This window comes from Ornithodoros turicata, chromosome 2 (assembly GCF_037126465.1).
Source record: "Ornithodoros turicata isolate Travis chromosome 2, ASM3712646v1, whole genome shotgun sequence".
Taxonomy (NCBI): domain Eukaryota; kingdom Metazoa; phylum Arthropoda; class Arachnida; order Ixodida; family Argasidae; genus Ornithodoros; species Ornithodoros turicata.
Genome location: NC_088202.1, coordinates 40,374,894 through 40,397,637, shown reverse-complemented (window position 1 = coordinate 40,397,637; position 22,744 = coordinate 40,374,894). Strand labels below are relative to the sequence as shown.

At 46.4% G+C, this 22,744-nt stretch overlaps 1 protein-coding gene across 1 annotated transcript; it reads left to right on the top strand.

The window, feature by feature from the left end:
- The first annotated feature begins 4,961 nt into the window (after window positions 1-4,961).
- LOC135383383 (proton-associated sugar transporter A-like) lies at window positions 4,962-18,766 on the top strand. Its single transcript, XM_064612860.1, has 4 exons — window positions 4,962-5,125; window positions 10,000-11,417; window positions 12,854-13,029; window positions 17,967-18,766. Exons 2-4 carry the CDS (start codon window positions 10,106-10,108, stop codon window positions 18,186-18,188), a joined length of 1,710 nt encoding a protein of 569 aa, XP_064468930.1. The 5' UTR covers window positions 4,962-5,125; window positions 10,000-10,105; the 3' UTR covers window positions 18,189-18,766.
- The last annotated feature ends 3,978 nt before the right edge of the window (window positions 18,767-22,744 follow it).

Genomic DNA, 22,744 nt, shown 5'->3' with positions numbered 1-22,744 from the left:
GTGAGCATCATGGCAAAACGAAACTTTTAAATCGTGCATTGCACTTCATGGTAGGTGCAGGAAACGAAGCAAACTTATGAGACACTGGATTACAGGTATGTTGGCATCTTTTTCATTCCTGCATATCATTTCACATTACACTATACGTGAATACATGGTGTCATGTCATGGGTGTCATGTCTCACGATGCTGGGGAAGTAGTTGCATGGGGAAGTGTGCATGGTTCTAGACTTTTAATTTTTGATTGCGTAATCGAAATATCGGCACCTCTCGCATTGTGGCTTGCATGTGACCAACCAAGTGCTGTTCCCTTACTAGCGCTTCCTACAAACGACAAAACGAAACATGTGGGAATGTATATTTTTGATTACTCATATATAACAAGAAAATGTATCGTTTTCAGGTTGCTGCCACTACTCCATGTGCCCGCAATTGTCTTGCGTGTATGATTACACTAACGACATCGCCCACCACGGCGGAAGTGTTTTGCGTACACGCGTTTCAGCATGAAGCCTGCAGGTAACATCTGACGCTTACCCTTCGGATATTCTGAATTTACATATTGTAGCTTAGAGGAATTCCGAATGCCCAGAGTGACCTTCACTTATAACATTGTGACATCAGTGCAGTGGCATAAGCTCTAATGTAGTGCCCCACGAAAATGCACAAGGTGCAGTGGTTTATCCAGAATCCCAAGCACGATAGGGGTGTTGGAAAAAAATGTGTGGGGAGGTCATCATTATAGTTACGTCATTACAGCCTAACACATCATTACAGACGTGTCCGAAGCTGAAATCGCAAGGGCACCCTCTGTAGGGGGTGCACAGGCAAAAAAGTTAGGGGGGTGTAGGGGGTCTGGATACAGAACTGACGAGGGGGACTTCTCCACCCCATGTAAAGCCTCATAAAACACCTCCTGAAATATTTTCCTGGCTATGCAGCCGCATCATTATGACGTAATTGTCATTGTTGTCCATAATTCTTGAATATGTTTTGAATATATGAAAAAAAAGTCTGCTTGACAGCATATGTCTTGTGGTCATCATCAAACAAGAGCATATGTCATTTTGTTCAGCGCCTTATGTACTTTTTAAATTTCAGGTGGACGTAAATTGTAGAGGGCAGCTAGTGGGAGAAAAGATCATGGTCATAGGCCATGTGGCTCCTGGAGCTCCCAGTGGGCTCGCTTGTGGAGTAACTTTTCAGAACACACACAACCACACAGAACTCTGAAACTTGGCTCACAGAACCAATGAGTAGGATGTTGCTCGAATAGTGTGAGAAAATGGCGTAACACATACAAATATCATATGACACAGTATGAGAATACAAACATTTTTCACGAGGGATGCACGAAACACTGTCGCAGTATTGTGTGCATGAACCATTGTGTGTGACACAAGCCGTGGGGGCACACCGCCTCGGACACACTTTGGGAAGCATAAAACACAGCGATTGCTAATATGGTGGGTGCTTCTTTTTCCTTTTTGGCCGTGATGAAACATCTTAGGCTGAAATGAGACTACCTTCGGCCGTAATGAGACCTTGGCGATAACGAGACACTTGGGAACTGTTGTTTTCAATAAAATTTCCGTAGTTGCTACTGAGCGCCTGTGTGGTGTCGTTCTTTCTCGGCCCCTCTCCGTGCTGCGCTCGTTTCATCGTGATCTTGTACTGACTAGCCACACCAATGTTGTGGCATGTTTCCTGTCTTCAGATATTTCAATTTTTCGGCGTTTTTTACACCGGCGTCGATTGAATGCCCCTTATGGCCGTTAGTTTCTTCATAAATTTGGAAAAGCCGACTCATCGATGCGTGATAAAGAAAAAAATCGGGATGTGAGTTTCGACGAAGTCGAACTGGCTACCCCAGTACACTTATACACAGAAAGTACAAACAGGTGATGAGATGATGAAAAAGAGATGATGTCCAGAGAAGAACAGAGATGATAATGGAGTTCAGCATTTCGACTCATCGAATTGTTCGGTTTGTACAACGGTGGAGGATAGTGAGCATGTCATAATGCACTGCAGTAGGTATACGTCTCAAAGAGCTACGCTGAAAGCAAGCTACACTTGCTCGACTAGACAGCAGTGTCTTCAATATAGTGAAGGTGTTGGGACTTTGGGCACCGAACACGAGGGATGCTGCCCTGGCGGCACTTGTGAAATTTGCTCAAAGCTGTGGGATGGACACAACCTTTTAGGATTATCAGTACATGACCTTGGGATAATTTTGAATAGTGGACTTCCGGTGAACATGTTGATAGTGGATAATTGTGAATAGTGGACTGCTAGTGAACATGTGAATAGTGGAGTGGACTTCTGAATAGCGAACATGTGCATAGTGAATAGCGAACTTGCGAGTAGTGCACATGAGAAGTATTTTTGGGGAGTAGTGGGGGGGGGGGGGGTGAGAATTTATGTTAGGAGTAGCAGAACAAGTCGGGAGAAGAGTTCAATTTCTCCTCTCTCTTTTTTTTTTCTTACAAACAAACAAACAGACATTTCAATTTTAAGAGCCATATTAGTCACATCATTTTTAACTTCTCACGACAAAGGCCTGCAAACTTTTGCGAACTTCTGCGAACACGACTGGAGTTCGAAGGTTCATCGAACCCTTGACCCTTGCGAACCACCAGGTTTGACAACGAACCTCAGGTTCGCAAAAAGTTCGTGACATCTCTAGTGCTAATCAGTGTGCCATGCACATGTGAGATGTAACATCAGGTTCCGGCGATGGCTTGCTCCACCTTCCTTCCTCTTGCACCCTCGCTCCTACGCTTCATAGGTACAAAGAACCATGCAGTTCACAGCAGATCATCCTTTACCGCACCGAAAAGTGCTGGGAAATGGCGTGCAGCACAGCTTGCTCCATGCTCTGGAGCACACGCCAAACTCTTTCCCGTGGTTGCTAGTTGTCCGTGTTGCTTGTGGAAGGGGGGTGATATATTTATTAGACCAAAGGAAAAAAAACGGGGGAAAGGTCAGCCAAACGGGACGTCGGCTTGCTATTCCGCAAAGGCGAGCGTCTCTCTCTCTCTCTCTCACACACACACACAAACACAAACAAACAAACAAACAAAGGCACGCACCTCACTGTTGGGCGGCTCATGTGACGTCGCAGACTGGCGACAGAGGAAAAAAAAGCAAAAAAAGAAAAGCTCACGTGACTCAGTGGTTAGTGCGCTGGTCATGTCACGTCGGGATTGGGAGGTACCCGGGTTCGGTTCACGGTGCCAGCTGTGCTGTTTAGGGCTTTTCCTGGGTTTTCCTCAGACGCTGTCAGGCATATGTCGGCACAGTTCCCTTAGTAGTCGGCCCAAGACGCACATTCCCCCAAGAGCGTCAGTTGTGACGTTGCCCGCCTCTGCGAGGCCGACTGCGAGGCGAGCTCCTTCAGCACTACCACCACCAGAGGGAAGCAGCTTTTTTGACCCGTGAGAACGAAAGCTCTCTTGCGCATCCGGATTGCGCGCTGCACTCTTATACTTCATATTTGTTTGTACGTGTAGTCGTTTGGTTGTGCATTTTGTTCGTACGGTTGTTGTTTTGTATTTCTCGTTCGGTTGTGTGTCGCAGGTCTTGTACTCCTAATTTCTACTCTTCCGAACTTCTTTTTATATTTTTTAAGCCCTTCCTTGCTTCTTCAAGGCACCATGCGTTCACTGGTCGGCGCGGCCCACTAAAAGCTAAACCTCGAATTCTCGTCGAACAACAACAACAGATATATTCTGATGATGAAGTGGGGAGGTTTTCCACTCTAGGAGTGGAACGCTACCCCATAGCTAGGTGGTCTAATATGAGTGGTGACAATGATGTGTGATGACGATGATGAGCGATGATGATGAGAGATGACGGGAATGATCGGAGCGATGGCGATCCTGATCGTGATCGTAATGGTGGGAATGTCCGAGAGCGCTGTTGGGGTCACAATGGGGTTACGTAGTCGAAACATGGAATTGGAACTTTCTATGGTCCCGCATTTCAAGTAACATGCGGAGCTTCGTAGGTTAGAGCCTGTAAGTCAGGAACATAGAACTAGGTGAGGTGTGCGTCACCCTCTATTAGCGCAGCGACGAGAACATTGACGTTCTCCCCCATGACAAGCGACGCCTTCGAGGAAATTAGATAGCACACTCACTCCCATTCCCTGTGCCACTTCGCCATCGTACGATCCCTCACCGGGAATACCTGTCAGGAAGAGGAAAGAAAAGCCGTCATTTATTAACGATTTCTGTACAACTGTTACATAAAGTGAGGAAACGCCTACTCAGCAGAAGGAGGAGCCATACCACACGTTTTTTAACTTTTCCAGGGTAGAGCGAATACAGGTGTAAACATTTTTATGCTAATTTTCCTTAAATCTATTTGTGACAGATGACTCACGTGACATGTGAGCTGACATAGAGGAAATGACGGAAGTGCCAATGCAGTTATCATTCTCACTCTCCAGAATGATTTTCTAGCTATGAAGCTATTTACTCTCGTACTGCATAAGCACGCCTTGGTACAGATAGTAGGCAACTCGCTGGGGAAAAAACAAAGGAAGTGTGAATAGATATTTTTTAGGGAGTAGGCAGTACAGAAACGGAAATGGCAATGGGTACAAACCTGATATGAGAAAATGCTCGGCATGTACACGTCTTAACGCTTGTGAAAATAAATAAATAAATAAAATAAAATAACAAGGTGGAGATGGAGCAGTGTTTTACTCTCGATCACTGCACCACACGCAAAATATATAGCGAGCGTTTTAATGCAGAACCGTATAGTAATGTATTAATGTAGCTTTACACGTGGCTCTACAATCGCATAGCTGTTTCGAATAATAAGTGGAATGGCTCATTGTAGGAATATATACGACTAACAGGTGCGAGCTGGAAGCTTAAAAACAGCAGGATACAGCGTATGCAGTTAGATAAAGAAAAGGCAAGCCGAGACCAGGTCTGCAAGAGGCGTGCTCCCACGTTATATCACTCTGGTCTACATAAAACGATGCACCGGCGTCAGTTCCATTTGCCGAGCGGGGGCCAGGCCAACTCCAGTGGATATTCCCGGGCCCTCGCGACTCGCATCTCTCCGCTAGCCTTTTCGCTAGTCCAGCACAGACTGTACTGTATAGGTGAGAGGTCTTCCTTTGCTTCTGTATATAAAGTGTGCTTTGGATAGATTTTTACTGCATGAAATGCAGAGAGTGACCTATCTGACGCCAGCGGAAGTTCGAAGTGGAGTTAAATACTATTCACGTATGACTGGAACAGGATGTTGAAGGATTATGTATGAAACGTAAGTCAGTGTCGTTCACCCCAAAACGGATTTGGCAGACAGGATGAAACTAGGCGTTTCGAGCGGTACCTCGAACCTGAGGGTGCGCACTGCTTTCTGGTGCTTCTTGGCGATTTCGTGACGATCCGGAGCTTGGCTACGCGTCACTATACCGTTGCATTTTTTTCGTTCGAGCCCCCCCCCCCCCCCCCCCCCCCCAATTGTGTATCACGTTATATTGACGTCATGTTATGGCGTTCTCCCTCAGACGATTACAAGGACGTGATTTTCGTGATTCTTACACCGTTCCCTTTGGCTAAAATAATGAGGCGGACACGCAGAAAAAAGAAGCATGGGAACTTTATCTCACATGGCAGTGCTGTATCCTCATTTTCCTTACCATTTCTTTGTCGTGGCTGATCCCACCACTCCCACTAGTGATGCATCAGCTGTGCCCTCGCCGTGCAATGTGATAAGGTAGCCAATTGGACGTGTAGTACACTCTTAGAAATGAACTTCACCGCATAGCACGCTCCTAGCCAGCCATCATCTCGAACGATATCGTTATCTGCCCTGATTTGTTGAAAACGGGAGGCGTACGCCTTTTTCGTGACACTTATGCTGTTCATAATTGTCACAAAAAAAGGCGTACGCCTCCCGTTTTCAACAAATCAGGGCAGATAACGATATCGTTCGAGATGATGGTTGGCAAGGAGCGTGCTATGCGGTGAAGTTCATTTTTAAGAGTGTACTGCTATCGCTAGAGCAGCACAATGTCAAACGTATTGGTCACGGAGATTCAAGTACTAGAGCAAGAAGAAATGAGAAAATACGCACATAGGTCTTCCCTAACCCTTGTTGCTGTCATCCGTACGCTAGTTATCCCACAATCTTTGTCATTCGTTATTTACCAATCCATCCCAGTATGTTTCGCTTCCAATGAGTCTACGTTCGTGTTCAACCTGAGAAAGACATTGTAGGCAAAAACTTTTGCGTCGGAAATTGCGATTGGCAAGCAGAAATAGTGGAAAGATAAAGCATGAACAACGGCCGCAACGGCTTGCACGAACGGAGTTAAGAAGTTCCTATTGTTATTCCTTACTCAACGGCCTAATGTATCTGCAGAGCCGTGCTCATTATCTTCTCCAACGGAGATAGACGTTCTTACTTGTATACGTTGATGTCACCCTTGGCCCGTCAGCAATGGCGCCATGACATGAGTTAAAGGAGGTATGAACTCCTATCTGCAGATATTTAGTTACGAGTGTAATAGGTGTAATATTGTTCTTCTACGCTTCGAAATTCTATTTACAATGTATTTCCCGATACTTCTCCTTCATAACGGGCAGAGCGTTACTAGAAAAACGCAATTTCTTTTGGATACGAGCGAGTAGACGTACCGCCATCCAGATACCTCTATCCATTGTTACATCATTTGAAGAATCGTAGCACCCAATCAGACGCCAACGCGGAGGTACACATAGCGTTCTGCTCTACACTCCTAAAAATGAACTTCACCACATAGCACGCTCCTAGCAAACCATCATCCCTAGTGACAACGTTCTCGACCCTGATTTGTTGAAAATGGGAGGCGGAGCCTATTTTATAGCCATAATGCAGCAGATAATGAATACATAATAGGCTCCGCCTCTCGTTATCAACAAATCAGGAGCGAGAACGTTGTCATTGGGGATGATGGTTGGCTAGCAGCGTGCTATATGTGGTGAAGACACGGACCTATCAGATTCGTCCATACAAAAGGTGTCACAGCGAACGTGTCCAAATCGCCGTTTGGAGCCGACACAGTCGGCGGACTAGCTTGGTAGAGTTCATATCCCCTTTAGTGGTCACCCCTTCATGCAGTGGACCTGCCATTATCATTTAAGATGCCAGGTGGCTTTCCTTGCAGCTGTACGTCACTTCTGCGACACCTACGACTCAACGTCGCCCTCACCCCTCTGTTCCGAGTTAAGCTGGGTTACAGTAACACGGCGCTGTGCTCAGCTTGCCCAGCTACGATCCTCCATATCATCGAGGACTGTGACCGGTACACGTGTGAACGCCGGGTGTTTCGACGCCAACTTGAGCTCCTCGATCATAGACCATTCAGCTTGTCCAAAGTACTTTGCCCATAGAGCTCCCCTGCGCATAAGTTCCTGGCTCTTCGCTCCCGTTTTGCTTTCATGCAAGCCACTGAACTTCTCGAAGAGCTCTAAACAGAACTTCGACCTGTCGTCGCCTTCGCGCTCACCATTAATTCATCCTCTCATGTTAACCTCTATGAAGTGGGGGGGGGGGATATATTTATTAGACGAAAATAACAAAAACGGGGGAAAGGTCAGCCAAACGGGACGTTGGCTTGCTATGAAGTGGGGTAGGGTCCTGTCGCTACCACGGGGAAACATCCCAAGTCGTCATCACTTCTTCTTCATTTATTGTTGTTGTTTCTTATTCAATTTCATCCTGAATGCTAAAGTGGCTTGCATTCTTCTTGAGCGGAAGTCGTAAGTTCTATGATGGGCGTCCCATAAGTTCTCAGACTGAATATAAGTGCGCGCACAGATGCCAGACTATATCACGGGTAGGGTGCCGAGCTTCCGGGCTTATCAAAAAAAAAAAAAAAAACCGCAAAATATACGCCGGTAATTTTTAAGCAATTCGGACTTAACCGAAAAAAATCGCTTCACGGGGTTCCAGTTTCTCGGAGGCTAGGAAAAAAGGCCATGCCCCGATGCCTGGTTAACAAGGCTCGTACGCTTGTGACGACATTTGCTCGCATCGGCGGTACCGGCCCCCGCGAGAAGGTAGAGTGGCTCTCTTCAGCCAAATCCACTGTGCAGCAGTCTTTCACTTAGCAGTGAAGCATCCGTGCAGTGCACAGAACTCCATCCTGGCTTAGGGGCACCACATTGGAGTCGCTGAACAGTGTACCCTATTCAGTGGCTACTCGAGCTGAGAGCATTTTGAGGTCACGTCAGCCATTTCTCTGGTGTGCAGGGAAGACGTCCAGCGCCAAGGGTTTTTATTGACCTTTCTGTGAGGATCATGCTTCTCATCCTTCTCAAAGTGCACAAGGGAGCGCAGATGACTTGGAAATTGTCTTCCTGAAAAGGCCGTCGCAATGCAGACAGTAAGATGGGACGCAAGCGAAAGCTGCCTTCGGACTATCCCAACGAATATTCAGATTTCGAGGTGGGTGTTTACGTCGCAAGGTGATCGCGGTACAGATGTTGTTGTCTGCAAGTTCTGCCACATAGCTGTGGGCGTCTTCACAAGGCGGCTTCTCATTCTTTTTGCAAATATGTCTCTCCAGAGTTGTCGAAAACCTTCGAATTCTCGGAAAATAATAAACCCTGATACATAACAAAGCTGACATGTATAAGGTCTCTGCCCCCTCTGGGTCTCGGGATTGCTCACACTTGGTCAAAAACGCACTCTCTAGAACATCCAGGGAGACTCTCAAGTCGCTCAGGCAGATCCTTAGCTGACTGTGACTGTAAATGAAACTTGGGTCGACTACCTGCAACACGAGAGCAAGGTCGAGCCCAAACAGTGGGAACACTTCTCACCACCGTCGAAGAAGGCTCGGTCAGTCTCATAAGCAAGCAAGGCGACGGCCACGTTTTTCTGGGGTGCGGAGGGCGTGCTGTTCATCATGCAAAGGGTAGGTCATCATCGGGGATTACTATATACGCAACCCTGATTAACCGTTTGCGGGACACCATGAAGTCCAAACGACGCAGTATGCTCCGGAATGGAATCTTGGAACTTATGGGACACCCTAACAATTTTGCAAAAGTACGTGGCAGTTCCTGAAGGACTGAACACGTCCCGTATAGTAGCAACAGAATTACGGATTACTAGAAGGCGCCTTTACAGCACGCAGCGTGCTGCTCATAAGTTGCACCGTGCTCGCATACTCACATCACATGTGATGAGGATGGACCCGACACCTCCAGACGTTCTTTTGTAATGCCAGTACATGCCCTCGCGCCGCGACACAATCATGGTCATGAGCTACACCGCAGTGATCGGTCCGTGGATTAATTTCGTCCACATGGTGGTCATTTAACGTGTGCTGGAAATCTCAGCGCACGGCACCCCATGTTTCACGCCCCTCACGGAGGACGACGTGACAACAATTTGTACCATATGGCACCAAACAACTCTCGTCGTCAGCCATGTTCGAAATTCAACGTTGGAACTATAGCAGGCAGACATCACCACAGAGGCCAGTGCTGAGATTTTGCCTTTCCTCTACCACAAGCATTTCAAACTTTCGAACGCCATCAATCCAGCTTCACAGTATATTTTGCACGACGTGCAACACCTTCGAAGTTGTTAACTTTATGCTGAACGGTTGTATTTAGGGTACTTGGCGAACGGTTTGTTCACTGTTTTTCACTTGTTACGTGCGGTCAAATCTTCAGGTCGTCTTGATCCGCTTGTAAGTCTGGGCGAGCACCAATGTCTCTTAACTTTCCACGCCATCTCTCGTCGCATTCTTTTTTGCTCTAGTATCTTACTTAGACCTCTACGGTGTCGGTGAATGACACAAGGTCGAGGAACGTAAAGCATATTCTACTCCAATAGAGGTGAGGAGGTAGCAAGGAGGTAACGAGGTAGGCCTATGTAGCAAAATTTGACTGATGTGACAAGCTTTCCCGTATTGTGTTTCCGTGACTATGAGTGCTTTCAGTATTTCAGTGTCTTTATGTTCATCCTCCCCAGGCCTGGCAGAACATTCACGGAGCAAGGTATCGACGAATACCTAATAATAAAATACAGAAACTGTATTGGAATTAGCCGCTCAATTAACCTTGTGCTTGACGTCTCAATGAACGAGGAAGGTATGAAGAGCCCGACAAAGGAGATCATGCGGCGTTATGCACACATCTTCCGGAAGAAAACCTTCCTGGAATTAGTCATCCTAAGTGGAGCCGTATGCGGGATTGAGTTCTGCTACGCCGCAGAAACAGCATACATCGGCCCGATCCTCCTCAGCTTGGGTGTGCCCATTTGGTGCCTCACTCTGACCATGTGCCTGAGTCCAGCCATTGGATTCTTCGTGACTCCATTGTTAGGATCTTTAAGCGACACGTGTGAATCTACACTGGGAAGACGACGACCCTTCATAATCCTGTTGTCCTTCGGGATGCTCGTCGGCTTGGTGTTGATTCCCAACGGAAAAGACATTGGCGTCGTGATGGGGGATTCAGCCTTTGTCAACCACAGCATGACGAACGTTACGCCTAGAATCCTCGTCCCGCGTTATGTCTCTGCATCTGAAGAGAAGCCAACATGGGGTATCTTTTTTACGATAATTGGTTTCGTCTTTCTCGACATGTGCTCGGACTCCTGCCAATCGCCTTCGAGGACATATGTGCTCGAAGTTACCACCAGCGATGACCAAACGAGAGCTCTCACTACGTTTACGGTTATGTCCGGTCTCGGAGGTACCTTGGGGTACATCATGGGCGGCATCAAATGGGAAAGTACGTCTCTTGGGAATTTGCTCGGAGGACATATCCGAACTGTCTTTGCGATAGTAACTGTGCTGTTCATTATCTGCACTGCTGCAACGTTGACGAGCTTCGAGGAGATGCCGCTAGAGGCTTCTAGATTGGCGCTCCCCTTCATAAGCCCCGATGCGAAAGTCGGGAAGTATACGAGGTTCGTAGATGACGAAGAGGAGGGACAACTAATAGAAATGCAGAAGTACGGCACGGTCGACATGATGCGTCGCGGTGTTTTACAAGAAGTTGCCAAAGAGATAACAGAAGCTCACCAAAGTCCTAGTCGAACAGAAATGACGGCCGTCGGTGTTAGCCTCATGAACGAAAGCGTCGCCGCGGGAGATACAAAAGGACTGACGGATTACTTGAAATCGATACTATATATGCCGCATTCCTTACGCATTCTGTGCTTGACCAACTACTTCTGCTGGATGTCCTTGGTAAGTTACTCCCTGTACTTCACGGAGTTCGTCGGGGCAGCTGTCTTTAATGGAGACCCAGTGGCACCAAAAGGGTCGGACGCGTTCCAGAGGTACCAAGATGGCGTTCGCTTCGGTTGTTTCGGGCTGTCCACGGATACCCTTGCCTGCTCGGTGTATTCCCTCGTCATTGAAAAGCTAGTTGGAAGGTTCGGTAAGTCTCTGTTCATCCCCTCGTAACCGACTGTTCTTGTACTTTGCTAGCACTAGTCTTCCAGAGCAGGTAACCGAGAGCCCAGTCAGAAGTGCACTGTTAAAACAGAACTTCACCACATAGCACGCTCATAGCCAACCATCATTCCGAATGATACTCTGTGTATTGATTTGTTGAAAATGGAAGGAGGCGCCTATCTGGGACACATAATCTTGTCCCAGGTAGGCGCCTCCCCCCTGTTTTGAAGAAATCAGGACACAGAATGATATTATTCGGAATGATGGTTGGCAAGGAGCGTGCTATGCGGTGAAGTTCTGTTTTAACAGTGTGCGTCATCGTAGCTATAGGTATTGAAAGCTGCTATCTGTAGGTCAGAGATGGTCCCAGCACTCCCCCCCCCCCCCCGGCAAAACAAAATGAAAAAAGAAAAGCTACGAAAAAGGCAAAAAGAAAGAAAGAAAGAAAGAAAGCAGACACTGGTGTCCCTTCCGGACGTGCAAGCACCGGACGGACTTGTGCAATCAGAGTACAGCCAGGTGGGAATGTTTCATGCAGCACATCAGTATCACCTTATAGATAACTATCGCGGGCAGCCAAAAAAATTCATCCTACCAACAGATAAAATAACGATGATGAATGGGGAAATTCGCCACATGAGGTGCGACCCGCTACTCCAAGGCACAATGGACAGGGTGAGATATGTCCTGATGATGAGACGATGAACGACACAGAAAAGGGGTCGACAGGCAGTGGAGTCAGTGAGACAACATCAACAGAACGCTAAGCAATCATAGGGTAGAGCGAGGCACATCATAGGGTAGAGCGAGGAGACCGTTGTCACGGAGAAAAATCAGAAAATACTCCAGAGCTTGACGATGTTCGATCTGGGTAGACCAAGGGCACAGGATGGTTGCCAATGTGAGTGGTGCGGCCTCGATCGACTGCAGGCGACACTACACGGCTGGTTTTTGGGAGTTACAAAGATGGCAGTCGAGAAGCACACGCTTGGTACCCGCCAAAACAGCACATCAAAAGCAGAGCATGGAGTTGAAGCGGCCGATCAGATGCTTGAAATGGGTGGTGAACGCAACCCCGAGACGACGGCTATACGTATCAGCGATGCAAAATGGCGAGGCACACGGCGGGGGTGGGGGTGGGGGGCAATTCAAAACATTCATCACGACCAAACGGATTTAGGATTACATGACCGCCTCTTCGATTATCGGCGAAACGTCTCGAGGTCGATCGTGTGAGATAAGTCCTTCTTCCTAAAATTGTGCCGCCCCCTTGAATCCACATTACTGCCCCATACGTTTCTGCTAGCAGAACTGGCACAATGATGCGCACCTGCCGGTTACTTGTTCTGGAAGAATATAGTTAGGGCCATGCCTTAAGTGACTCTGATAATTCAGAAATAACGTGCTTTGCATTTGCAGGGGCAAAGCCCGTGTACATTGCCGGACAGCTGGTGTATAGCGTTGGCATGATCCTGATGGCAATGTTGCGCAGCAAGGCTGCAGTGCTGTTGCTTTCTCCGACTACGGGAGTTATGTACGCGACCCTCTTCACCATGCCTTACATCCTCGTCGCCCACTATCACAGCAGTCAAATGGTAGGTAATGCAGTGATGAGTTGAAAATGGTGTTTCGTTTCGAGTGTGGCAATGACCGTTATTCCATCCGACCCGCGTTCCATTTCAAAATGAAACCCGCATCCACCCACAACCAGCACATTTTTTTTCTTCAAAATTCCGTTAGCACCAAACACATCACCGACGACGAGAAGAAACACAAGCACGAGCTATGCGTCTGCAAGGTTTTGTTGTACCCATTGACGACTGCATTAGTACGTAACGAATCAAGAACGCAACTTGGACTACCCATTAGATCTTTTCAACTCCTCCTTTTCGAAGACGTTTTATCCGCATCCAATCCGCACCGGTGCCAAAAATGATACTCGCACTTGACCCATACAATGGGGAGTTTTAGTGTACCGTACGCCATCGCCTTTGCGAACGTAAGGGATAGCATATGTGGTTCTGCGCACGCGCAAACCATAAAAACAGCTTCCCGCAGTGTGCAGAACCACCACGCTATCCCTTACGTATATACGCAAAGGCGATAGCGTACGATGCACTAAAACTCACTAATATCTCAAATCGGGACCTGCACCCGTATTACCGTGCATGCTGTACACAATACCCCGATAGGGAAATAATATAACGCACGCGCTTGCATGGTACTCTTCCGGACGGCTATGCGCTTCATACGCGAAATATAGGACCGTAAAAATTGGTACAAACGCAACATTGTACTGCCTGTAATTGCATGCTACCCAATGTTTTGTAGCCACTAAGAATGCTGTTACTGGAAAGCAAGTACGGCTTGCGACACACTTGTCTGCAATCTTCATTCAAAGGTACGGCTGCCCGTATTGGTTCGGCCACCCCTGAAGCAGCTGTACCGTTATTCTGTCCGAGCGTAGACAGTGTGCCGTACGAGTCTATGAGTCGGAAGAAATAATCTTTCAACACCAGGAGATCTCAGACAGGATATAGCCGCGAGGCTGTCGATTTCAGACAAGTATACGTCGCAAGCAGTACATCCATAAGGTTGAGCTGAGAAAAGATGGGGTCACATGCGAGTTGGAAAAGGTGACATTGTTTCGCGTCCCAGTCGTGAGGATCCTCACACATAGTCGTTTTCGTCGCTACTTCCGGACAGGTTTAGGTACCTACGGTTGTGGAGTGCCGTACATTCAAAATACCGTATTTGAGATATTTTTATTAGTCTTTTCGTCTCTCCCTCGTTCTTTGTCCGAAAGGGATTTTTACTTTATTCTGAATAGTTTCTGTTTCGGAATTTTCTACTCAATACTCTAATTACTTTTTGTCTGTTTGTCCTTGTACCATGTCTAGTTTCACAACTGTTTTCCACGTCCTTTCCATTCCACTTCACCTTCCCTGTGGAAACTGTCTGGTGGTACTGTGTGATGAAGTCAAACTTGACATTCTTTCCCGGGAGTTTTGTCTTTTCGATCAACAACTTATGGGTCCAGTCAACATCTAGATAGCCTCAGGCTTGCGCCCCACGTGACACAGCTTCACACACGAAGGCCTGCTGTGAATGCTGTTATGACGTCAATGAACAGCGAACATGAGAAAAAGCAGCTCGCAAATCTCACGCAGGCCTCCGTGAGTTAGGCAGTGCGCAGGCCCTCTACTATCTACACTGTTAAAACAGAACTTCACCACATAGCACGCTCATAGCCAACCATCATTCGGAATGATATCATTCTGTGTATTGATTTGTTGAAAATGGGAGGAGGCGCCTATCTGGGACAGATTATCTTGTCCAAGATAGGCGCCTCCCCCATGTTTTGAACAAATCAGGACACAAAATGATATTATTCAACCCTGTGAGGCTAAGTTCGTTCAGTGCAGAGATAACTTGATGCGTCGAGATAAGTAATCGGAACGCGCTTATTTGACGGCGTTGCGCATGTTGCTCCTCGCTGTCCAATAGACGCGTTCTGATTGTTTTTCTCGCCGCATCAAGTTATCTCTGCACTGGACGAACTTATAGCCTTCCTGTTTGCCCAAGTTGAGTATCTTGCAAATGAAGAGAGGAACGCCAAGTGGCGAGCATTGCGAAATACAACTATAACATTTCCTTGAGTTTGACGGAAAAGAGAAACACAAGCCAGCACATGAGGTACACGGGACCAGGGATTCTCCCAGCACCCCCTCCCACATCCCCAAAAAGTTTGCAACATCCCCAAAATAACAGCCAGAACGACAAAAAACGCCACAAAAGCAGTAGATAAGGGCATCAGCGCATCACCCACATAGAGACCAGTGTTGTACATATCGCCGTTACAAGTAACGCCGTTACTGTAATCGATACTTTTTCGGTATCGGAGTGCGTATCGCGATACTTTTTAAAATTGGTATCGGAAGAGTATTTCCGTTACAAATTTATGGTAACGCGATCTCCGTATCGTTACCGATACCGATACTCTTTAGTGCCCCACCCTTTCTTCACTGACGACATTTCTCACTCTTGTTCATTGTCAATGGTCCGCCTAGCCCTCGACAAGAAGCCTGTGGACATGTCCAGGTGCTCCGTAACCGGAATTATAGAATTACTATACCAAACACATGTTCACTGCTTTTCTTAGAAACTGGAGAAAATAACCACAACAAAAGAGTTGAGGTCAACGAACAGAGGTCAAGTCATTGACAGTACGCTCTGGATTCCACTGCCTAGCTGCCGTGTCGCACTGAGTCACGCTCACATATACTGTGGTATTGTTAACTTCGGATAGGATTCCTTGGTAATCGGACTCCAGGGTGTGTGGGCCTGACACTAACGTAATTGTCATACTGGTCTCTGCCAACTGCCGGAGAGACCACGGCCTGAAAGGATGGCAGAAGACGAGTTCCGGAACGAGCTATGGATAAAAGTCTGCTGTCTTTTTACTGCAAAACTGTTTACGTAAGCGATACAGTATTTCTATGTTGCATCATCTTCGTGTTTCAAACAAAAGTATCGGGCAAAGTATCGCGTTACTTTTTTTTAGTAACGGTAGCGGTATTCGTTACTTTAAAAAAGAAGTATCGTTATCGGTATTTCGATACTTTTTACTCAAGTAACGAGTATCGGTATCGCGATACCATATTTCGGTAACGGGTACAACACTGATAGAGACCCCCCTCCCCGAAATGAAAATCCTGGGGATAAACCTGCACGGGACAACCTTATTCGCATCAGTGACGGGCATAAATACATATTTTGAGTATTTAAATATAAATACGAAATACTTTGTTGAAAGGGGTATTTAAACACTCTTCATAAATAATTTTCAATATGAGTATTTAAATACAAAATATCAATACAGTATTTAAATACCGTAACTACTACCATAAATACTATGAGGAAAATGGCATGTGGAATTACAGAAATAACGATGATCATAACAACAAATGAGCAAGGAACAATAACATGTATTTCTTAGATTATCGTGGCGATTTTAATATTAGAAGTTTCTCGAACTCTGCATCTTTTAGGCATCTTCTGTTCGGCCGGACAATCAGATTCTCAAAGGAGAACAGCATCTCCACAGGTGCCGATGAACAAAGGCTTGTACTAAATTTGACGAAGCTGCTTCGTACAACAAGGTAATCGGGTAGAGTCGCGAGTGTTGTCCGCAACAACAGTGAAAACTCATCTAAAATGGTTGTCGCATGCGCATGCTGACATTAACACGGTATAACTACGCCCCAAACTCGCCCTTCTTTCCGGAAAGGTCAAATGCAGGGCAGTTTTAGGATATGACTCAGTATATTCCGTATTTAGTAGTAGTTATAAAGTATTTACAAGAATAAATACCCGAAAGTTGGTATTTAAATATAATTATAAATACATTTTTAGTATGTATTTAAATACAAAATATAAATACATGTATTTATATTTTAAATAGTATTTTAATTACAATGTATTTAAATACTGCCCATCCCTGATTCGCATCTACAACGGCTTGCTTGCATTCTGCCTTCATTCATGTTGAACGGGCCAGTAACGCGCGTCTCTGCTTAGATTAAAAGACAGAGACAACAGAAAACAGCAATCTCTTTGATGATCAACGATACTCAAGTGCATCTCAAATACTTTTTAGAGTGTTTGCTGCTCTACTCCGATTAGTTTGGTTTTCCAAGTAGCTGGGACGCTAGGTTCGCTGATTGTCGAGATACTTGATGCGTTGAGATAAGTAATCGGAAGGCGCCTATTGGACAGCGCTGCGCACGGAGCTGCTTGCTGTCCAATAGAAGCGTTCTGATTCTTTTTCTCGACGCATCAAGTTGTCTCTACACTGAACGAACTTGGCCCCCTGTACTGTGTCTTCATTACTTTTCTTCCTTTATAGTATAGTAGTATAGTTTCTACCTTTTTATAGTATCTTGTAAACGTCTACTTCAGAACCGTACCGCTTTTTCTTCTACTACTGTTCATAGTTATACTCCAAAGCAGTTCTGCACGAATCAACATTCCCGTTGAAACGACGGACAAGGCGCAGTATAATAGAGACGCCCAGAAGGGAATGGCAACCTACAGACGGCCAACACACAGTGTCGCCGTCTGTAGGCTGATAAACTGCTGATAGACTGATAAACTCACGACACACGTACTTCATCATCTGTGTAATCATTGGCCACCCAGGGAAGGAAAGTGACAGCAGCTAAATCGAATTGTACTTGGAAACGCACGTGTCCAAATCCCGTCGTGCGTGGAAAGAAGTTGAGCTTCGTATCGCACGGCGCTTGGGGGCACTGCAGCGTAACAACAACTTTATTGTTGCTGCAACGCAATCCGAGGTATAAGAAATACAATGCAGAAATGCAAATAAGAAATGCAGACCCTACGCTACAGCGTCGTGCGATAGGAAGCACAACTTCGTCATTCAAGATGTGCAGCGTTCATGGCCTAGACAAAAAAACAAATTCTGAAGAAAAAAAATTGTTGTTGTTATTGAACCTGCTTATTTTGACAGGTGGAGCATGCAGGTCACGGTGGTGACTGGTCGCAACGGGGCCTCGGAACGGACATCGCCATAGTGAGCAGCATGATGTTCCCAGCCCAACTAAGCCTATCGTTGGGCATGGGACCTTTAGTCCAGTGGGCGGGCTCTCCCGTGGCCATTGTAGCAGCAGCGGCGGTCCTCAGCACCTTCGGCGCCGTTTGCGCTACCAGGGTCACGTACTTACGCCTGTGACAAGCAGTGTTCTTTCGAAGTTACTGTAAAACGTCATCACATTTGGGCAAAGATGCCGGTTGAGCATCTCCACCAGCGCCACTTCTCGTGTCGCACGGCTAGTCCCGATCGACTTCTCAAGCCTGTGTCTCAAGCTACAACGAGGAAATATTCCGTATTGCGCGGAAACTGCGTAGCATCCACATGATACACAACCGGTGTCTGTGGAGCGGCTAATGGCAACGCGTGTTTTCGTGTGACTGCTATCAGAACGACATCTCACACGCGTTCGACTCAGAGAGGTCCCTCTTCGCAGCCAGTCCTTCAAAAGTAAGACCCCACTTCCGTTGTGATCCAAGGGAATTATTTATGTCATAGCAATGGTAACGTACAGGTATTGCGGAATTTCCCAACTGACGTCTGATTATCTAAACAACCTCGCGAAGGATATCGACTGCGCCTGCTGTTTATTCCCTCAAGTTCGAGAAGTGATGGAATGTGGAAGGACACTCTGGGCTTCACCCCCTACAAGCAACGAGCGTGTTTTAAAGCTGGGAGGCTAGAGTGAAATGCCATGCAAATGTGAGAGACCCTTTAGCGCCCGTTTATTCGTTATATTTACTGGTCTTAACTCCATTTATGCAACAGTGCTGTGTGCATTTGTATCACGATGATGTAATATGAAATACATATTAGTCTGATGTGTCAGCGCTATTACATACTTACACCATAATGGAACTCAGGTATGGCTTATATTTTCACCAAGTTACCGGGAGCAGTGGGGTAGAGTATCGGACCAACTTCTGGAAACGGGATAGATTGTATTAGTTAATGTGGTAAACGCAGTATAAACAGGCGCAGGCCATAGGCGACGGCACAACTGCGAAACTGGGTAGAGCATCGCCTGCGCGACCATGAAATCATCATCATCCTGAATTCAGGAGGAACCCAGATCCCAACAGGCGCCCTCTTCCATCCCCCACCACCTCCACCAATTCATGCCCGGGTCCCAAAAATTCGAGACAGTCTGAATGAAAAAAAAAAAGTGGATATGCTTTATTGTTTTCGTCTTGTATGGATTCAATGTATATTGCATTATTTTCATATGAGTGTTTCAGTATACAGAATAATAACAGAAACACACCACACAAGCCCTATCTCTGACTGTATCGCGGAGTGCTGCGGGCCCAGGGCAGCGTACATGGTGGAAGCCCTCCTGCCTGGTCAGTACTTTCTATGGCGACAAATTACGGCCACGTCCCTAGAGATGCCGGACCTCCGTGCGACTATTCCGTGCGGTATGTACATGAAAAAGTTCAGTGTACACTAGCTAGTTCGTTTATTTCCACCCTGTTTCCAAGAACAGTACTTCATCAAAGCTTTTTGAGTTTACATCTTCTAATATCTTGAACCAACTATCTTGAAAGCTATTCAAGATTACATTAAGCTGCGAGTGTAAATGGGAACCTTCCGTGACATATTTACTGGAAAGTGAGTTCTGTAAAATCAAGCTGTTTAAGAATGTCCCTTTCTTTCAGTTTCGAAAATGATTTTTTTTTTATATTGCGCCGCGAAGCAACTGTCAGGGTGTCCCAACCTGGAAAACGTGCAAAACAGGGAATTGTCAGGGAATTTTCATGCGACTGCAAAAGTTAGGGGATTGTCAGGGAATTTAGCCAAAAAGCAGCCTAAGTCAGTGAAAATCAGAGACAAGTGCCATCAGGATGCGCAGCGAATCGCGAGTGCCGATCAGTGGTTGAGCGGCCACGCCACTGCATCGTTGCCGTGAGTAGCAGTTCTCCAATACGACAAGGCCTGAGGCAGAAAAATAGACCACCCTCACTAATAGTCAATAAATGACACGCTTTATGACGGATTTGTATGAAAAAGTGGGGGACGGTGGGATTAGTATGCGTCCTGGGCCGACTTCAAGGGGAACTGTACCGACATTCGCCTGGAAGGTCTGCCGGAAAACTTCGGAAAAACCTCAGACAGCGTAGCCTGTGGTAGGATTCCAACCCACCGTCTCCCAGTCTTCAGCACGACCTTGGCTACCACCAGCGAGCGGATGCTTATCCCCATTGGGCGATGCCACTGGTAGGTTTCAAAAATGACCGCTCACGGGAACTTTTGCTAACCATCATAGTGATCGAGATATACAGGGTGTCCACGCTAAATGTGAACAGATTTTTTAAAAATATATCAATCACTTTTTCCGAGATGAAATCAATTGCAATATAGCATATGCTGAAGGGCACTCCCTAGGGGGGCATTAACAGACTCCTAAGACAATGTCTTAATTAACTTTCAATAATTAACTTTTTAATTATAAAAGCTACGAAGTTGCTCCAATGAGAACATCTGATCTCTTCGGTCACCAGATACCAAAACCGTTTTCAGAACAAAAATCCGTTCGGTAGATCGTCCGCAAAAAATTCGTGAAGGAACGCCATTTTTTCTTTATTTGGTTTATTGCGCATCTTCAAAGAAGCGGCTTTCCTTTACCCCCAGTGTGAGAGAGTGAAAGAGCACAGTGCCGCCTCATGCGTCGAAGATTAGCTTTAACTTGCGGAAACAAAACAAAAAGACAAATCTATCGGGTGACTCTATCGCGACTGCCCTTACCTTAGGCTGCATTTTCTGTTTTCTTTTAATCTTTTTCCAGGACGCAAGAGGCGATAGTGTGCTCTTTCATCCTCTCGTATTGGGGGCGAAGGAAAGACGCGTCTCTAGAGATGCGCAATGAATAAAATAAAGAAAAAATGGCGTTCCCTCACGAATTTTTTGCGGACGATCTATCGAACGGATTTTTGTTCTGAAAACGGCTTTGGTATCTGGTGACCGAAGAGATGAGATGTTCTCATTGGAGCAACTTCGTAGCTTTTATAATTAAAAAGTTAATTATTGAAAGTTAATTAAGACATTGCCTTAGGAGTCTGTTAATGCGCCCCTAGGGAGTGCCCTTCAGCATATGCTATATTGCAATTGATTTCATCTCGGAAAAAGTGATTGATATATTTTTAAAAAATCTGTTCACACTTAGCGTGGACACCCTGTATACGAGGGCAGAGCTATCTCTAGAGCAGTAGCAAACTCTACATGACGGAAAGCTCCGTTCGCTTCCTTCCGAAGGGAGTGAAGGAAGCTTTCCGTTAGCTTTCCGTAATAGCGTGTAGAAGAACTGCTCTCGTCTTGCAAGAAATGCCTTGGTAAACTAACTGAAGTGCACTACTTCGTCAGGAAAACGTTTGTCCAAATCTTTTTTGTGAACTTCTGGAAGACATCTTGCCTTCTTCCGCTTGTCTTCGGTGCCGAGTATGTCAGAGACGAAACTTGGACGACAGTTCTTCATACGTGGCCAGCCGTTGGTCATGAGAAGCTAAAAACTGATCTACTGCCGAAAGAAAATTCTTCATGCGGAACTCATCTGAAGGGCAACAAAACCGTGCTATCAGGGGTTCCGTAGCCTAGTGGCGTCAGCCGTACAGTGGATCGTTGATTGCGCTTTCTTACTGCAGTAAATTCTCTCTTTACAGTTATATCTTCCACAACCATGCGGATCGCGGATCGCAATGATCCAACTACTTCGATCTTTGCGGCAATACAGCTTTTGAGTGATCTCAATAAGGAAACCTCGCTGTTCAGGTCGATCTTTGGACTTATTTGCAACGTTTTCTGGGTCCTGTCCGCTCGCAGCAACGAGAGCGCCGGATTTAAAGCGTACGTACTTCAACCATTTCATCTCCATCATTACAAATGACTTCCAGCGCTTTGAATATAAAACAATAGCCCATGGCAAAGGCTCTCACAGCATCCGCTCTGCAGGACCATCGTGTGCCGGTTACTCTTTTCGGCACTGGGACGGGCTGCTTTTCTGAGCAGTCACCGAAAACCGTTGTGTTGAGGTCGCTCAGCGCCTTATGTATATGCGTGGATACTGCAAAGAACTTGTATTCCTGCTCGAGGAAATTGGAAAAGGCAACAGCAGCGGGGCAGTGCTCGGCAACTTATTTTGCCACCATATTCAAAGAGTGCGCTGAACAAGGAACCTACGTGGCCAGAGGATTTCTCTGCCGTACTATAGTGCTTGAAGATCTTTGTACTCTCCACTCATGGACGGAGGATTTTCGTAAGACTGTCCGCAACAGTCCTTGATGTTCAGGCGAAGTGCGTCGAGGAAGCTCTGAACATGTCATCAGCCTTATGCTCCTGGTCAGGCATGAACCGTACGAATCTTTCGAGTGGTGTAGTATTTTCCAAGTGGATGAGAGTTCTTGTTGCATACATGATTTTGGCGAGAACCTAAAGACGTATAGTTTACAGAAGAAACAGTGACACTTGCATTGCAAGGGTCCCCTTTTGGTGGGGGCCCAGGGGCATACGCACCGTTTGCCCCCCCCCCCTTAAATTCGGCACTGGTATAACGGCATCTCAAAGACTCCTGCTCTAAAACTCTTCCGCGAGAAATTCCTTTATTATAGCGTTGTATAAGGCTGGTTGTACCAGACACTTCAGCAACGGCCGAGAGATCGTTCTCGTTATTGCGGAGAGTGAAGACTTCCATGGGGCAGAGGTGG

Coding starts and splice junctions, on each gene's coding strand:
- LOC135383383 (XM_064612860.1), top strand. CDS start 10,106: ATGAACGAGGAAGGTATGAAGAGCCCGACAAAGGAGATCATGCGGCGT. Junction 11,418..12,853: donor AAAGCTAGTTGGAAGGTTCG/GTAAGTCTCTGT, acceptor TTGCATTTGCAG/GGGCAAAGCCCGTGTACATT. Junction 13,030..17,966: donor ACTATCACAGCAGTCAAATG/GTAGGTAATGCA, acceptor TTATTTTGACAG/GTGGAGCATGCAGGTCACGG.